This window comes from Anabrus simplex, chromosome 1 (genome assembly GCF_040414725.1).
Source record: "Anabrus simplex isolate iqAnaSimp1 chromosome 1, ASM4041472v1, whole genome shotgun sequence".
NCBI lineage: Eukaryota > Metazoa > Arthropoda > Insecta > Orthoptera > Tettigoniidae > Anabrus > Anabrus simplex.
In genome coordinates this window covers 1569878222-1569897370 of record NC_090265.1, presented here as the reverse complement: position 1 = coordinate 1569897370, position 19149 = coordinate 1569878222, and the positions used below count along the sequence as shown (strand labels likewise).

Here is a 19149-nt window from a genome sequence, read left to right as displayed (position 1 = left end):
CGTAATGGGTTTGTCTTTCAGTCTGTCAGTGATGTCGCAATGGTTGAAGAGCAGTGAAACTGATTCGGTGTCCCTAGTGACGCCCAGAACTGCAGATTCCCGTTTGATATCCTGCCCTTTTGCCTTCCATATATCTTTGATTGACATGAAGTTCATAGCCCAGTTTGTCATCGGTAGGCATATCTGCCGCAACAGTGCTGTCATCTCATAGTACAAGGTGATAGCCTTGTTGTCATCTTCGGAACTGGTGGTGAAGTCATCCATGAATGTACTTTTGTCAAGCAGTTCCACGTTCTGCGACCGTTGGGAATTTATCACTGAAAATGGTAGCCAGTTCACGCAGTGAAGCAGAGGAAGAAGGGACTGCTTGCAAGACCAAATGGTAAATGAGTGAATCTGTACATGATTATGTCATCTAAACCAAATTAAAATTATAAGTGAGTTATTCCACGTTCAAAATATAACTCAGGCGGGTCACTTCATTGCGAATGGTGCCCCAAGACCAAGGTTTGCTTTTACAGGTGTAAATAAGATAAATATAGATTTTAGTGACGTGCACAGTATCGCAGAATACTTCAGCGCGTTCGTAGGTAATGATATATTCCAATTATTAGCTGAACAGACTACCTTTATCGCATATTTTTCTTGAGGATGTAGGCATATGGCGTTGCCATGGAATCTATCGCACTAGTTGATGTTTTCCACGAGATCACACGCTATGTATTGTTTTTTAGAGCTGTCACAGCTTCGTAAATTGTATTTGTTTTGGCGCCTTGTATGAAGTTCCTGCGCAGCCATTTATGTCGCGAAGCATGGTTTCCAAACGTAAAATAGATCGGCTTGATTGTGTGGGTATTTCGACAGTTTCATAATGATAGTATCCATTATTGAAGAACAATAATTACTATCGTACTATTTTAAACTAACTGCATACACATTTATGAAGGAAATATTTAAATATCACGAAGTGGGGAAAAAGTACTCAGGGCAGGTTACCCATGTGGAGAATTTAGTACCCAGTTAAGGGGTTAATGGCTGGCAACCAGGTATTACTTAATTGATAGCTGGTTTCCCTACTGAAATTGTTAGGATTTCTACGTATTTCCACAGCTTTCCGTATAATCCTGGGCCTACATAAAATCAGCTTCATGGTCCGTATCGCACTTCAATAGATTCACAATTAAGTATTTATTTTCCACCTAGTCGATACAATGATTGCTTAAGGCAATTTTTAATGGTCAAAAGTGGTACATGTTTCGTATATTATCAACATCTTCAGCCACATAACACTGTTTAGATGAAAAATGTATAAAATTGACAAAGTAATGCTTTAGAGGAAGTGTCCTTAATTTTAATTTTAAGGACACTTCCTCTAAAGCATTACTTTGTCAATTTTATACATTTTTCATCTAAACAGTGTTATGTGGCTGAAGATGTTGATAATATACGAAACATGTACCACTTTTGACCATTAAAAATTGCCTTAAGCAATCATTGTATCGACTAGGTGGAAAATAAATACTTAATTGTTAATCCTGGGCCTGTTGTGTCTAGTGTGGGTAAAAGCTCGAGCATCTTTGAACATGACATCATGACCCGATGATAGAGCTATTGCCGATTTGTCTGGTTGGTTGAAACGAATATTACATTCATGTTCCTTGATATGGTACCAATGGACCGGTATGTTTGGCAGAAGTATACCTTACCGCAAGTACAGGGAATTTCATATACCCCAGGATGTAGAAGTGGGGACAATTTGTCCTTGGTTTTACTCAGACTGTGAGCAATTTTAGTGGCGGTGCCGAACTCTGTTTTTATATTGTGTTTGCGGAGGACCTTGGCAATTCGATCTGTGGTGTTGTGAATGTAAGGCAAGTAGGCAGTTCCCTTCACTTCTTCCTTCTGTGAGCTCTGCTTGGTCATTTCTCTGGGATGCAGGGCTCTATGAATTTGCAAATTGCTATAACCATTACCCTTGAAAGCGACTCTGAGCGTGTCCATCTCCACCTCGATATTTGATGGCTCACAAATTCATCTCGCCCTCTTGGCGAGTGTCGTGAGAATGCCTTGTTTTTGTGCTGGATGGTGGTGAGAATCTGCATGAAGATAGCGATTTGTTTGGGTAGGCTTACGATAGATGGTATGTCCTAAGGAGCTGTCCGGTTTCTTTCTTACTAGAACATCCAAGAAAGGAATGCATCCGTCCGACTCCATCTTCATGGTGAATTTGATTGAAGGATGTTGCTGATTTAGGTGGTTTAGAAATAGATGAAGTTTCTCAAGGTCCAAACCACAAATGCATCATCAACATACCTCCACCATATCATAGGTTTATACATATACAGATAAGAAAGGATTTCCACCTTATCAATACTGTTTATTGTAAAAAAAATTGTATCTTACAGTACCAGTTTCAACCTTATCTGGTCATCATCAGCTGAACATAGTTTTGTACCTTTACATATATGTTAGGCAATAATTGACATTACTCTGTCTAAAGGGAGATGCCGTGACATGCCGTCTTATACCCACGTACCCTAAATGACAACACATATTCAGTTTATATTTAGCATGCCCAATTTGGACACATTCAGATATGTTGCTTCCTCACGGCTTTGGCGGCCAAGTGACTGCCGAGTGACTCCCGAGATAAGAAGCACCCCCTATCATGACAACGGCTTCTTTGGAAGGTGGAGGAGCAGATGGAGGTTTAGGGCACTCTATTGCCCTTGAGGTGGGAAACTACCTCTAAAGGCGGATGAATCAATCATTGTCAACTGCATGGAAGACCTCAGTGGCGGACTAGGCGCATGAGCAACTAGTATAGCTTCAACAGCTGTCGTAGTTGCTATGGCACTGGGCAAAAGCTCTGCAATTGTCAAGGATCGTGTGACTGTTGGTGTGCAACATTCTCGCAATACTAGATGTCACGCACAGTTGTCTTCTGAAGGATTGTACCATCTCTTCACGCACCATTGCAAGCCCTGCGGCGATTGGGGAGTTGTGAATGGAGCAGGATTGTGTTATCTGTGAGCTCCTAGCAACAAGCCAGCACATAGGCGGCGAATGTGTGACCTTCGCTTTGCTCACAAATGGGCTGTAAAGCAATTCATATGCTGCATTCGTGACTAAGCAGGCCTGTTTCAGATCCACTCTGCTTACCCTGAATGGGGAGAGGGCTAAAATAGATGCCCTAAACAATCGTAATCACAAAGACGCACACACAAGATGCTGTCAATTGTGTACACTGTTTTATTTACAAATTATACACACATTATACACACACATTAATGAACAGTCATCTTGAATAAACACTTGACTATTACATTAGCATGTCAACGGATTACCAACACAACAAAATCACAACATGAGTTCACACACTTTCGAACAACTCCTCACTAAAAACTCAACTCTCAAGACAGTCCTTTATATGCCTTGCCTGGCCAGGCTTCTAGAAAGGTATGACACAACATGCTTTAATGTAACAAAGGCTTTTCAGTCTGTCAAACACACTGCAAATACAATCTAAATTAAAACACTATAAACATATCTGTAAAACACACACTAACATACAAAGAATGACATGTTTCGTTCTACAAGAACATCCTCAGATTCTATCAAATCACTTAAAAACAAGCTTATATGTTGACAACGGACTCAACATCGGCAGTCTAAATAAGTACGTAAGTTTTTCATTATATTAATAATTGTATATATTTTACTTTTGCCATTACTGTTTCATGTTATCACTAATCTCTCTATCATTGACAAGTTTACGCTACATAAACAATACTGTACATATATAAGCTTGTTTTTTAGTGATTTAATAGAATCTGAGGATGTTCTTGTAGAACGAAACATGTCATTCTTAGTATGTTAGTGTGTGTTTTACAGATATGTTTATAGTGTTTTAATTTACATTGTATTTGCTGTGTGTTTGACAGACTGAAAAGCCTTTGTTACATTTAACTAAGTAAACACTGGAAAACATTGCTTCATTTTTAACAAACAACATGCTTTCTCGTATCTTCTCAAGTCTCCAATAACCTATGTACAAACGAGTACAACATTCTGTAAAACTCTAGTGACAAAGGTATATTGTTCTAGAATTTTACCATGCATTGACATTACATTGGATTTATACATTGTATTTACATGTAATAATAAATTATATACTCTTAATTACATGTTCTGAGATTAAATAAAGTCTTATTAATATATATACAGCAGAGGTATCGTGACATAACCTCACAGGTTTTGTTACTCAAGACAGATCATACAACACACAAATAATAAACGATACGACCATGATTTATACCAAATGAAGTCTGTACATAACTATGTACATAATAATAATAATAATAATAATAATAATAACAACAACAACAATAACTATCATAATAATAATAATAATAATAATAATAATAATAATAATAATAATAATAATGACAACACCAACTATTTACCCATGGGTTTAGAGCAGTGGTTTCCAACCTTTTGTAGCCCATCTACCCTTTCTGGAGGTTGACTAACACCTACCGCCCCCTTTTCATTTTCATTGTATGCCTAATTATAATTTGATGTAAAGAGTAAATAATAAAGCAGTTTTATAATTTTAAAATATTTTACTACCGTATATAAAAACAACCAAAGCAGTTTTATCCGGTCACTCTTAAAAAAAATAGAAAAAATTAAAATGTACAATTTTTTACAGATTTTTAAGAACAAAGAAGTGAAATACTTAACTAAGATCATTGACGTACATTAAAAAAATTCAGGGGAACGTGTTTTCATTTTTAAATTAGAATCTGGAAAAACTGAGAAAGTTGAGAGTTAAATTTGAAAAAGTAAATTAAAGTTTGTTTTATTTTACCTTTTCAAAGGCTGCCTTATGTTTGGTGGATTTCAGTTAAAGCTTGAATATCTGGCTTTATGTTCGTCAAGTTCAGGCACAAGTCACCTTTGAGGCAAATATCCAAATTATTTCTTTGTTTTTTGAGGAGCTGTACAACGGAACTAAATTCTTTTTCAACTAAGAATGCTGACGGGAATGAGATGAGAAGTGGTTCAGTTTTCCCCCCCACAGTTGTGGATAAGTGTACATAAGCTTCACCCAGACTAACTCGTAACCGCTCTGCTTGAAAATGATTTTCACCTCACAGTCATACTTCAGATCTAGAAACTGTCTGAAAAGAGTTATCAAGCTTATCCAAAGCTTCAAACGAGAATGGATCTAGAATCCTATCCGGAATTTGTAACTTGGTCAAATCTTCAAATCTTGATTCCATGTCAGTTTTTAACTGGTCAAGGTGATCAGTAAAAATTAGGATTTTTTTTCTTCTGGGAGTTCAGGAGTCTCGTTACCCGACACTGAACACCTTCTAAGGGTCGGAAACTCAATCAGCTCTTTATGGCGAATATTTACCTTGTGGATATCAAACTTGGCGATGAATGATGAAATAATTCCTTTGGCCTTGATAAGGTTCATCTTGTTTCTTTGAAGCCTTATATTGACTTCATTCATTTTTTCAAAAATATATGTAAAGTATGCAAGTTCCAACTTGCGTTGCTTCAAATTCTCACTTAAAACAGGATCAGAAATGTTGAGAAATTCAGTAACAGTGTCAAATAATTCGAAGAAACGGCGCAAACAGTTTCCTTTGGAAAGCCACCTCACGGACGTACGTAGAAGCAAGCGTTCGAATTCCTCGTCATTTTCATAGCAAAATTATCGGAACAGACGGTCACTGAGAGAATTAGCTTTGATATTGTTGACACCAGTAATAACCAGTTGTAGGGTTTCATGCAGGACATAAATCAATTTTTTCGCAGATAACTGTTGACGATAAATCACAGTGAATAATGATGACATCTGACACTTCTTTCTTAAGGTGGGCTAGAAACCAAGCATGGCGACCTGACATGATAGGAGCACCGTCTGTTGTGCAAGCGCTCACGTTTGTTAGGGGAATCTCCTTTTCCTCAAAATAATCTTGCACCACTTCAAAAATCGACAATCCCTTCGTATCAGCGATCAAAGTTCTAGCAAGCAACATTTCCTCGGTAATTTCCTTTTGTTCACTGATAAACCTCAGATAAGATAATTAAATACAATTGCTTTGTTATCAAACACAGTTAAGTCATCAATCTGCAATGCAAATTTACTTTTATTCAACAAATTGGCGAGATTGGATTCAACGCCCGTGGTCATTTCCTCAATTCACCTGGAAGCAGTATTGTTGCTCAAAGGAACCAAATGACTTATTACTAGGGCCCTCGCTTAGCATGATTTCAAACTTTTTTCTTTTTGGTAGGCGATAAAAACAAGAATTTTGCCAATCGTGTGAGGTTTACCACATTTAACAATCAATAAAGGCACCCCGTAAGAAGCAAGAAGACCTTTGTCAAGATCGGTTGCTCGTTTTTTAAATAATTCACTCACAATGAGCCGTTTATCAGCTTTAGCTTTGGGGTGTTGAAAATAACTAAGTTCTGTACTCACTTTATCACTGTGTACTCTTGATAAATGATCTTTCATTCGCGAAGACTTCATGGCTTCATTACTAGTAAATATTTTATCGCACAAAAGACAATGCGGGAAGTGCACATTTTGCGGTGGCGCGATAAAACCGTATTTTAAATACTCGGCTGAGTACTGACGACACTTCTCTTTTTTTTTCCACTGTGCATGAACTTCTACATTTCAAAACAAACGCACAAAATCTGATGGTGAGGCACACAAAGGCTAGTTAAAATTGAAGGCGAATGTAGATCAATGGCAAGTGTGTTGTGATGGCAAGAGGGGGAGGCGGATGAGTCACCAGTCGGCCGCACAACAGGTGGGACTGTGGAGAAGGGTGAATGTAGTGAACTCGCCAGCTGAGAACAGTCAGAGACTCGTGCTACCCGGCAACTTCTATTAGAAAAATACCATCAACGCTGCATTAGGAGAATCCTAGGAATAAAATGGCAAGACAGATGCAAGTGTTTTGGAGCAAGCTAATACAACCAGCATTCAGGCTCTCATAATAAAACACCAGCTTCGACGGATAGGTCATGTAATTAGCATGCCTGAGTCATGTCTCCCAAAACAAATCATGTACTGTCAGTTGAAGGTCAGACAGAGAAAACAGGGTGGGCAACAAAAAAAGCTATATGGACATTCTGAATGTGAATCTAAAGAAACGTCAAACTGACCCTGAAAATTGGGAGGTTGTGGCATCCACTCACCCAGAACGGCGTTAACTCGTCCACCAAGGGCATCTATCCTTTGAACTACAGTGGAGGAAACTTCTGGCCGACGAACACAATGCAAGGAAAGAGCATATAAACAGCAGAAGTATCAACTCTCAAGGACCAGTGGCTACCAAAGACAACGAATGCCAACACTGTGGACAGAATTGGATTATACAGTCATCAAAGAACTCATGTGATTTGAACTTTACCTTTGGAAGACAATCAAACTTGTAAACGAGTGATAGTCTAAAAATAAATAATAACAGTAGTATTTCCTATAAAAACAAGAACTCTTCAACGACATAAAAGCCACACACGCTCAATGAAAGAAAAAACAAAACTGATTGCAATGAGGTGGGGACTGATTATTATTTTTTTTTTTTTTTTTTTGCAAGTTGCTTTACATCGCACCGAAACAGATAGGTCTTACGGCGACAATGGGGCAGGAAAGGGCTTGGAATGGGAAGGAAGCATCTGTGGCCTTAATTAAGGTACAGCCCCAGCATTCGCCTGGTGTGAAAATGTGAAACCATGGAAAACCATATTCAGGGCTGCCGACAGTGGGGTTCGAACCCACTATCTTCCGAATACTGGATACAGCCATACAGGCCACACTTAAGCGACTGCGGCTATCGAACTCGGTAGGGGACTGAATTATTTAAGTCACTGAAGCCTGCATCGTGCTGTCTGTTTATGCAGCCAAGACTAAAATGCTCTGCTAGAGTAGAAGCAAATGTCCTTGAGACAGCTGTTTCCAGACTGATTACACGAAAGAAAGACAGAAAGAGAAAGGGACAGAAAATAACGTAATGTGTTTTCATAAACAAGCAACCTTCAGAAAGTGAAATTTGTAATGGATCATAACTAGCCAACCACTTGGCTTCGAGATCTGGTTCTTGGACAGTCATGTTCAGAAGGAAATGGACTCTTTGACTTTCCTGCCTTTAAGAACTGTAACATTTTATGGGTGTAAATGATAAATAAGTTCTTGATCTCAGAGCATATCTGCCACTTACTCTGTACTAGGCAACACAGGAGAGTGGGGTGAGGGTGGACCAAGCTGCTGACTGGTGGGTTAATTTCTTGTAGCCGCGCCAGACATTCCTTTAAATATTGTAGCTGGTATAGTTTACATCAATTTGCAATGGTAAAAACAAATTTCTCTGGTGCAAACCGATAACAGATCTATGGAAATTCATAAATTTTCTTCATAAATTGCCTGGGAGATATTATGCAATGCTTATTTTCCTATGAAAAATTAAGTTATTATATTTAAAAACATGCCCATGTGTTCCAAGGTTAGCCTTAAAACCAATAATTTTTAACTCTCTTGCTATTGCTACAAAACAGACAAATTTCACTCATGAATGTATATCGTCACTTTTCAGACACATATTTGTACATCCTTCCCCCCCCCCCCCCCCCTAGAAATGTCACTTTTGTTTGATAAATGCCTGTCTGTTACTGTTTGACTGCTCAAGACAAGTTTTATTTTTCCTTCAATCACATGCTACAACTCTTATCCAAATCTAAATTGCAAGGCAATTATCAATTTGCTCTGTCCCTTCAATAATGTGGAGCTTTCCTTTAGCTGCAAACGACCCATACTGAGAACTCACACCAGCCAACCTAAATTTGTGCTACTAATGAAATTGACGCCTCACAAATGATGCAATATATATGCGACAAGCTTCTTGCTTTTTAGGAGAAAACTCGCAAAGAAAACGGGCGAAAAAATACCCCTTCCAGATTTCTATTCACGTCAGGAGCACTGTACCAACCTTGACACAAATAATACCGACACACTAACATTGCCTTTATGCCTTTGCTGGAGAGACCTTGTGTTTACAGTGCACTATGTCTTCTGGTATGGGCTAAAGCAATTATGTTATTTTCATTCATCTGTCTGTCATATCCTTGCCTTTGACGATATGAAAGTGACTGAGGTATGAGCAATGCTAGTAATGCAAGCCAGTCCCTGCCATGAATGGTGTGAAAATGTTGCTCATAGGGTCAGATGGTGCATGCAATTCAGTGGGCTTGGCAGACTGATATGTAATAACATCTGGCACAGTGATGAAAGCAACGGGAAACTACCTCACTCCCCATCTCCCAGGTACGCCTCTTCAGTGATGCCTAGGCCATCTATGACAGCTAATGGTGCAGCTGTTGAGGATCCAACCAGCCTTTGGACAAAGGACTGAACACACATACCCAATAATCAAGATATAAGAATAAAACTTAAGGAGTATAAGGACTAGGAACAAGTTTAAATTACTGTAACAATTTCTAATTGCAGACAATATGACAGGAAAATCATTCAACTCACCCCACAATTTTTTTCAGTTCCATATCTGCTGCATTAGCCACATTAAACCGAGTATCTGCAGCAGCCACCACCAGATGCACAAGAATATCAGGTTCCATCATCACTCCATATGAAATAAACTTGACAATACCAAGTTTTGCCTGTAATTCATTAAATGATATAGATTAAAATGAATTAAACAATCAACAAACATTGTTGAGACTCTTATGAATATTACTGTCTTCAGTATATTCAATGTAGTACACTGAGAACAAGCCTACATACCTCTAGTATGAGGTTTACATACACAGACACTGACGTATTTTGAGTCTAGTCTACTCACATGGATTATCAAAAAAGATCAGAAAGTACAACTTAAATTGAAATTAAAATTTTATCTTGTTTGGATCGCACTAGGAAACCTTTGCAACACCTCCACACTGGGGAAAAGCAAGCTTGTACTGTAGTTATACATACTGTATTTACTTGCATATTTCCATTTATACATACTGTACCAGGAAATGATTGTGGGTTTTGAGCATGGGAAGGATCTCAGGTAGTGTTCGGTGTTTTTGGAGCAGATACAGAGAAGGATAGTATCGCAGAGCGAATAATAGATAGTTATACCTTTTCTTATAAAATTTATTAATAATATCCAAAGATATATCACCCTGCAATCTTAATGGAGAACTCAAATTTGTCATCAATATTTGTCAAAATCAAAGATTTATATCGTGATCTTCTTGAAGTCAGTTTGAGAATACCAAGAATAAATATCACTCTTCCATAAGACATTAATATCCTACAGTCTTTTTAAATCTCATAAAAACACAAAATATCAATTTGCACCTGGAGTCAGTTCATTTCTTATGGTGCTGACCTACAGTCTTTCTAAGTCTTAAATCACAAAAATTAACACACACTTGTCATGGAAAAGTTGAATAAAATATTTAAAACCGAGCTCAATAGCTGCAGTCGCTTAATTGCGGCCAGTGTCCAGTATTCGGGAGATAGTAGGTTCGAACCCCACTATCGGCAGCCCTGAAAATGGTTTTCCGTGGTTTCCCATTTTCACACCAGGCAAATGCTGGGGTTATACCTTAATTAAGGCCACGGCCGCTTCCTTCCCACTCCTAGCCATTTCCTGTCCCATCGTCGCCATAAGACCTATCTGTGTCGGTGCGACGTAAAGCAACTAGCAAAAAAAAAAAATTTAAACTCTTGTTGAATGTCTCTCAGTTTGTTTGAATTGAACGAAATGATAATAAAGCACTTGAAAACCCTAAAGTTTATCTAGGTAACGTGAATTCGAATTAATTAGTAACTTTGAAAATGAATTTATCACAAAATGTGAATTTCTTTGAAATGACGAGAAAATTATGGATTACTATCCACACAAATCACTGGTAATATCACTGTACTGCATCAAGTGTTTTGTAAAAATCAGTCAGTTTGTGATTACTCATTCAGAATAGGAATATCTGCTTACGAGTGTTGGAGTTGGAGACTTGGTGTCTGGAACATTCCGCGGAGTGCGGACGAAGACTAACTCGGCACCGGCGATGTTCAGTGAAGATACCACGTCAATCTCCCTCCTCGACGTCCCTCGATGGGTACCATAGATGAAGAAATGTTTGATGTAGCAGGATCTCGTAATATTTCGCCGAGATTTCCGTTGCTCTTGGAGGTGATATTAGCACACGGAAAGTTCAATTGGCACTATTAAATTCAGTAATCACGGATATTATTACCACGCACTGTTGTAATGCACAGTTCTGTTCTTACTCTAATTTTACAATATTAAATTAATATTCACAGTCCTTGCTGCAGAAAACACAGTTCATAATCGTCACTGATTACGTCTGAAAATATGATTGTGGAGTAGGAAGCACAGTTCATAAACACTTGAAAATGTAATTTGCAACAGTCTTTATCACAGTCTCTGAACAACTATTATTGACAGATTAAGGTAATTTTATGGTCGTGTTTATACCACACTAGTCTGAATTATTTAATATTACTATAAAAAGTCCTTAATGTTCACTGGGTTTCTTACAGAGTTGGTCGAAATATCGAAAAAGTGCACTGGGAAAAATAGCAAAGTCTTGTCCTGTTATGGGACGAATGTTAAGAAAATAAAGTTATACACAGTTTACTGATATACTGTTGTAAAAGGAATGTGTCCTAGAATGACTAAAGTTGTCATAAATTATGATTTCCATTTGCCACACACGATAATTTAAGATATCGTCATAGTTGACAATTACACAAAATTAGAACTCCACGATGTCGTGTACTAGTCCGTCAAAATATCGGATACTTGAATTCTCCCTCCAAATTATAGTTTTGCTCAGTTAATTTCACAAGTGTGATATTATGATAATTCACTTTGCAAGAAACATCTAGAATTTTACCGTCGTCACGGCGCGTTGGAAACTTCTCGTATGGTACAACGTTCTTTACTAGTTATACGGCGTTCGATCATGGCGAAGACTATGTCCTCGCGAATCGCGATGGAGCATACTTTCTGCACTGACGAGACTGCACTGACAGACTGTACTCGCTGCACTGGTCAGACTGCTCTCTCTATGGCCTTGGCCCAGTGGCCTATATATACATGCCAGGTGGGCGGCGCTAGGAATCAGGTGACGAAGAGGGTGATCATTCTTCCCAAACTTTAAATTGTTATATTTCGAAAACCACTAGACAAATTGACTTCAAATTTGCAGGGTTTTACTTCCATAATATTAGCTACAATTCAGCGTTGGTAACGTTTTAATCGGTCCAGGCATTGAAAAGTTCATGAAAACAGTCTAGAAACGTCCGTAGGGAAAGGAAGCTGCAAGATGCGGTGACGTCACGTGACCTCGTTTGACTTGCTCGTGAAGTGTGGTAGGTACTAGAACATTCTCTCACACCACTGTTCACGTATCGGACTTGAATTGTATGCTGGAAATAAAATTCTTAATTTATATGTGCCAGGGCCAATGCCTTCCTGGTACAGTACATACATTATAGACTGTAATGTCTTTCAGTGTTCAGTCAGAAAATCTCTGTGAATTTACTAAATACATTCACAATTCCCTATTTGTAACTAGCTCTGTGGCCTCCTTTACAGTTCTATTAAAACCACCTGAGTGTTTTTCCGACAGCCATAAGCACACGGCACCAAGCAATGGTGAAGGAACGTTGCGTTGCCACATGTTCCAGCTGGTGTTACTACCTACAATCGCAATCATCACTTAAACATATACAACTGTTAAGGATCCACCAATTCAATACAATATTTAATCAGATAAAAGACATCACCTGAGAGAAATTATCACTACATGTTTCATCCATCTTGTTGACATCTTCAGCCATATAAGTACTAAACCATTATTACATTTAGATTATTAAAGCGAGAACAATGAGAATTAAAATATCCATAAAACTGTGGATGAACCACCAAATTAAAATACACGAAATAGAAAGTACATCTATTGAGTGATAAAAACATCAAATATTTTTTGTGTGGCAAGCCAGTGCAATGAAAGTCTTAAAATTGTTCGTTGATTTGTAAATACAGTAGAGTCTCGATTATCCGACCTGAACAGGACCTGGAGTACATAGGATCACCAAAAATGTCAGATAATACAGAACAACTTTGAAGATGAACTGAAACCAACAGGAAGGCTATACTCTAGTACTAAAATAATGACATGTTTTACGGTACTCTATTTATTGAATTATCAATTCAATTGTACAGTACATGCAGTGTTGAACGAAAACATTCCAAATGTCTTACGAAAATAAACTTGTCAACAATGCCTGCTTGCCTGATGATCCACATTTTCTTGCTGCGAGATTCCACCATCGACGAAAAATCAACACCTCCGTTGCACTTGCTTCCGGCTGTTGCTCAACATAGGTTAAGGCCATTTCTAATGCACTTAATCCTTTACTGTGAGTCATCGTTCTTCCCTTTTGCTCTGCAATGCCTCTTTCTTCATCATCCTCATTCTCATTAGCATTCACAAAATCAATAACAACAGGGTCAGTTATTTCAAACAGCTGATCTTGTGCGCAGCACTTACATCTTTAGTCAAAGCATCCTCACAGCAAGAAATGCAATTCAGTAAGGGCACAATTTTTTCCATGTCTTCTTGTACCACCTCCTCTCGATGTTCAACCTCACTCAACAATATGTTCCAAGACTTTGCTAATGTCGTCGTTTCATCTTCTTAACAAGACTGCTATCCAGTAGGCCTATGCCACGTCTTTCATATTGATTCGTTTTAACTTTTCTATCATGTCGTTGCTATTTTCCATTTCCTCTATCAGGGATGAAGGGAGTTTCTGCCAATATTTCCTCCTCGGTGTTTCCAGCACACCTTGGTCCATTGGCTGGCATAGGAGGGAGGAACATGACTTTGATGTCACCACTTTACAGTAAGTTGCTCTTCATTTGGGTGTGATGGAGTGTTGTCTAGTGAAGAAGAGCTTTTCTAGGGAGATTGTTCGAAGCTAGAAATTTTTCTACATCTGGAACAAAATGCGTAAAAAACCAGTCTGTAAGGATGTCAGCAGACATCCAGGCAGCCTTCTGATTCATGTAATGGATTGGAAGAGCATTAACAGAAATGTTTTTAAATGCCCTAGACTTCTTTGCTTTACCGATCATAAGCAATTTTGCTTTTAAGTTCCCAGAAACATTACTACAGGCAAGAACAGTAACTCTTTCCTTACTACGCTTGTAGCCAGGTGCAGATGTCTCGGCTTCGGCTGCGAGAGTTTTTGATGGCAGCATCTTGAAATTTAGCCCAGTCTCATGACAACTAAAAATCTGATCACCGGTTAATCCTTCAGCAAGAATTATTTCCTGAAATTCGTTTTTAAATTTCACAACCTCACGAGATTTAGCTGACCATTTTTCCCCACAGATATTAAGCTGCCTAATGCCGTACCATTTTTTCCACCGATCAAGCCACCCAGCACTGGCAGTAAAATTAGGGTCCCCTTCGTTAAACTACTCCTGGAAATCCACAGCTTTTTTTTGCAGAAAGGGGCCAGATATTGGTAGGTCCTTTTCCTGGTGTTGAGATAACCAAAGAAATAGTGCTTCACTTACTTTTCCGTACTCACATTTTTTTCATTGTTTTTCTCTGCTCTGGTAGAGCACCACTTTTCAATTCCATCCCCCCCCCCCCCCTTTTTTTTTTTTTCCAGATTCCAACTGTAATACGTCCAACACCATAATCTAAAGCCACTTTTTGAAGAGTTTCTTCTTTGTCCAGTCTCTTTATCGCACTCAACTTGTCTTCCATAGAAACAATCACTTTCTTCAGTCTACTCGCCATACTCACAGAGGATACGAAAACTATAATATCCGCACCCAACCAATACTACAATGAACAATGACTGAAGACTCACTGCACCTGTCCTTGAGGAAAAAAAAAAGGAAAGAAAAAACTATCCTGCCGCCAGCGGTCAGTCCAGTGCTTGTCCCACGGTTGCACCCTCCACACTGGGTGTGCCTGAATTTAGTCACCACCAAAAGTTCAAATTAAGTCTACCAGTGTCGGATAACACGGAATTTGGGATAAGAGAAGGTCGGATGAGCGAGACTCTACTGTACACAGTGTCTTGATGTAATGGGAACCAAATTAAACTTTTCCCATGTAACAAAGTGTGCATAAGAAATATTCAAATTAGGGGTAAATATCCTCATATAGCTTGGATTGGTCTATTTTATATTGTAGTGGGCTTCAACAGGAAACCATTGAACCTTTAAGATCTCGCAAACCGATAACCGCATATAACACATGAAAGATGTGTAATGCTATGACCACTGCTGCTACTCATATTGCCGCTCCTCGCAGCTTCACCTCTGTTGTGGGCCAACGATGACAGAATGTGAATCAAACCTGTGCTACTGCTCCGTGAAAATGGGACTCTATCCCTGTCTTTCGGACTTGATGGTTCCAACTTCATCTCGTTACTATCCATGCTGCCACATGAATACATGAAACGTACCTGAAGACGTAGCACACTGGATTCCCTTTGTCAAGGACGGGACGGGTCAGTATTCCAATCCACCTATTACGGACAATTACAAGTTTAAAAAATACACCATATGCAACAGCTAATCGATTCAATTCAGACATCATCCAGCTTCACCAAAATTATATTTCTTCATTGTTGATGCCTGCTGGATGATGATGATGATGACGATGCTAATAATAATAATAATAATAATAATAATAATAATAATAATAATAATAATAATAATAATAATAATAATAATAATCGCCCAGGTCTACCCATAATAAAGTCAGAATTTAGAACTGGATTTTGACTGCTTTTCTTTCAATTTCTACATCACTTGCATAGGGTTGTGACACTATAAATTGAAGACTTAAGGTTATTATAATCTATTAGCTTCATGTCCGTATTGATAGATACTACAACATAAAAGTAATTGAGAAGTCTCCACCTTATTAATACATTAATTTATTTACCAAAGTAGTAAATTCTGTCAGTACCGGTTTCGATCCCTGAATAGGATTCTGAATTTAAAATTCCTTGTTGTATGATATTTTAAATTCAGAATCCTTTGTATTTTAATAAGTATTTTTAACTCCTGGTCCAATTGGACTAATTTTACAAAAATGTAACGTCACAGAATGAATGCAAGAAATGTAAAAACTTCCTTGGTGTTTTTAGATTAGATACAATGAAACAATATGCCTCAATACTATAGATTTTTAAGCCTGTACAGCAATTACAAACACTAGTGTAAGTGTAAACTTTATCTCAGTTTTATAATTAATATGAACAAGTGTAAAATCCACTTGATGTTCAATAACCTAGACATAACAAAGTTATATACCTCACGCAATGGTATTTTTAAGCCAATAGATGAATCCACTAATATATCAACAAACAATCTTTCAATGTCTGATTCAATTGGACTATTAATGAAGGTACAATCTCCCATATGTGATGTTTTTGTAATTATATAAATCTTTTTGTGTGTCAGCTGAGGATGATCCCCTAGGGATCGAAACCGGTACTGACAGAATTTACTACTTTAGTACATAAATTAATGTATTGATAAGGTGGAGACTTCTCAATTACTTTTATGTTGACTTAAGGTTATCTCTATGAATTATTGATCAGTATTTTTTCCAGTGAAGAACAGGCCTCTAAACCAATTATAAAACTAACGGAACATCCCCTGGTTTTATATAATAACAAGGTATTTTATTATTTTATCCACCTAATCAATACAATAAACACACACAATTAGGACCTTGTCCTTATTAAATTGTTCGTTGATATATTATTTAAAGATATGGTACATGTTTTGCCTTAATTATGTAGGAATCACCAGCCATGACTAGACCTTAAAATCAGGCACCTGATTGACCTATGAACTAATGTTGCAATAGGATTGTATTAAAAAAGAATCTTAAAAGGTTGTGTATAAAAATTAACATATGGCAAATTTTTTAATTTGATAGCTTTATAAGGCTTGTAACTATGAATAAGTTGAATAATCCAACAGTCAATTGTAAAATTTGTGATTTAAGGAAGTTGATACATAATAATTAAGATCATAAGATCACAACACAAGTTACTTTCGCTACAAGCCTAGAGACTTTGCCTTAGAATCAACGATCATTACGCTTATCTACACACAACTCTAGCATCGCCCCTTCTGACCAGTGTGTCAACAAAACTTGCAATTCATAATAACGTCATAACATCACATCAAGTGAGATGGTTCAAAGGAGTCTAAATCAAATTAAAATGTCAACTAAGAGCTACCAGCTTTCAGATCAATAAACTGAAAATATTATACCACGTGCTAATGACATTTAGCTTATGCACTTAAATGATTATTCATTAGTCTTCCTAATACGGTAGTCCAGTACACCAAGTTTTCTAAGACTTTTCCAAATAGTTGACCCAAGAACATTATTATACGCCTTTTCAAGGTCCATAAACACAATTATTAAGTCTTTTCCTCCTTCCCAGTGTTTCTCTCCAAACATCCTCAAAGCAAATATCAGATCTGTTCTGCTTCTTCCACCCCTAAAGCCACGTTGTTCCTCTTCTAAGATCGGCTCTAGTATATCCCTTATTCTGGCTTCAATGATCTCCATAATTTTAAGGCTGTGTGATAAGAGGGTAATGCCTCTGTAATTTTCACTTTTCCTTCTACTCCCTTTCTTAAAGATAGGAACTATCACCTCTTTTGTCCGATCTTCAGGTATTTCGTTATCCTTCCATATTGTTCTGAGAACTCTATACAGCCAAGGTATTCCTGGTGGACCAGCAGCTTTAATCATGTCAGCTGTAACTTCAGCAGCTCCTGCTGACTTACCACTTATCATAAGGAGAGCTTGCTCTACTTCTGTCCATGTAATTGGGATATCATCCTCTATTGTTTTCTGTCCTACATCCTCAACAGAGATCTCATTAGGGCCATTTAGGAGCTTGTGAAAATACTGTCCCATTGTATACGTGATATCTTTCATATTGCGAACTATATTCCCATTTGCTGTCTCCAGAGCTGTAATTGCTTTCTTTATCGTATCTTTTACTATTCCATATATCATTTTCAAAATCCCTTTACTTTCTTCTTCCAGTTTAGTTGTAAATTCTTTCCAACTTTCCTCTTTTTCTTCCCACACAATTCTCTTGACTTCCAATTTCCTGTATCTGCATTCTTTTGCCATCTCTTCCAATTTATTGTTGTCTATTTGGTCGCTGTTGATTCCTCTGTCAGACTTAGCCACATCAAGAACTTTTTTGGCTTTATTCCTTTTCATTATGGCTTCTTTCACTTTATCATTCCACCAAGATGTTCTTTTCTCTCCAACTCTTCTGCTTGTTCTTCCACATATTTTATCTGCACTACCAACCAGACTTGCCTTAAAATCATTCCATTCATTACCTTTCTTTGTGTCTGTTACTGGTATTTTAGCTCTGATTTTCTCTTGAAACTGCTGTTTGACTTCCAGATCTTTCAATTTCCAGTCTTTAATTCATGGTTTTTTCTTTTTGTTTACTTTAATAATATGTTTGGTGATTCTTAGGTCTGCAATGAGGAGTCTACGGTCACTATCAAGGCTCTCACTAGGTATCACTTCTACATCATGCACCTTTTCTCCACTTTACCTAATCTGTGATGATAAGGTCTATCACTGATCTATACTGACCATCCCAGCTATATCTTGTTATATTGTGGCTATCCCATTTCTGAAACCACGAGTTCTTCACCAGAAGTTGGTTTCGTGTACACAGATCAAGCAGAAGTTCACCCTCCTCATTTCTATTACCAAATCCATATGGACCAATAATTCATTCATAACCTGACCTATCAGTTCCTACCTGTGCATTAAAATCCCCAATTATCACTATGTTCTCTTCATCAATGATGTCTTCTAGTTTTCTAGGAAGCATGCTTTTTGGTCATCGCTACATCCCTGCTGAGGAACAAAGGGAATATGAAAATGATATATGGAATAGTAAAAAAGTAAAAGATCAGATAAAGAAGCAATTACAGCTATGGAGACAGCAGATGACAATATAGTTCGCAATAAGAAAGATATCAT

At 37.7% G+C, this 19149-nt stretch overlaps 1 protein-coding gene across 2 annotated transcripts in view; it reads right to left on the bottom strand.

Moving 5' to 3' along the window:
• LOC136858532 (proteasome adapter and scaffold protein ECM29) overlaps positions 1 to 19149 on the bottom strand; it is a 925266-nt gene that overhangs the window by 761066 nt on the left and 145051 nt on the right. For both annotated transcript variants that reach the window (XM_067138136.2, XM_067138135.2), the window contains exon 7: positions 9566 to 9705. In XM_067138136.2, the coding sequence (XP_066994237.2) occupies positions 9566 to 9705 (140 nt within the window). The remainder of the gene's footprint in view (positions 1 to 9565; positions 9706 to 19149) is intronic.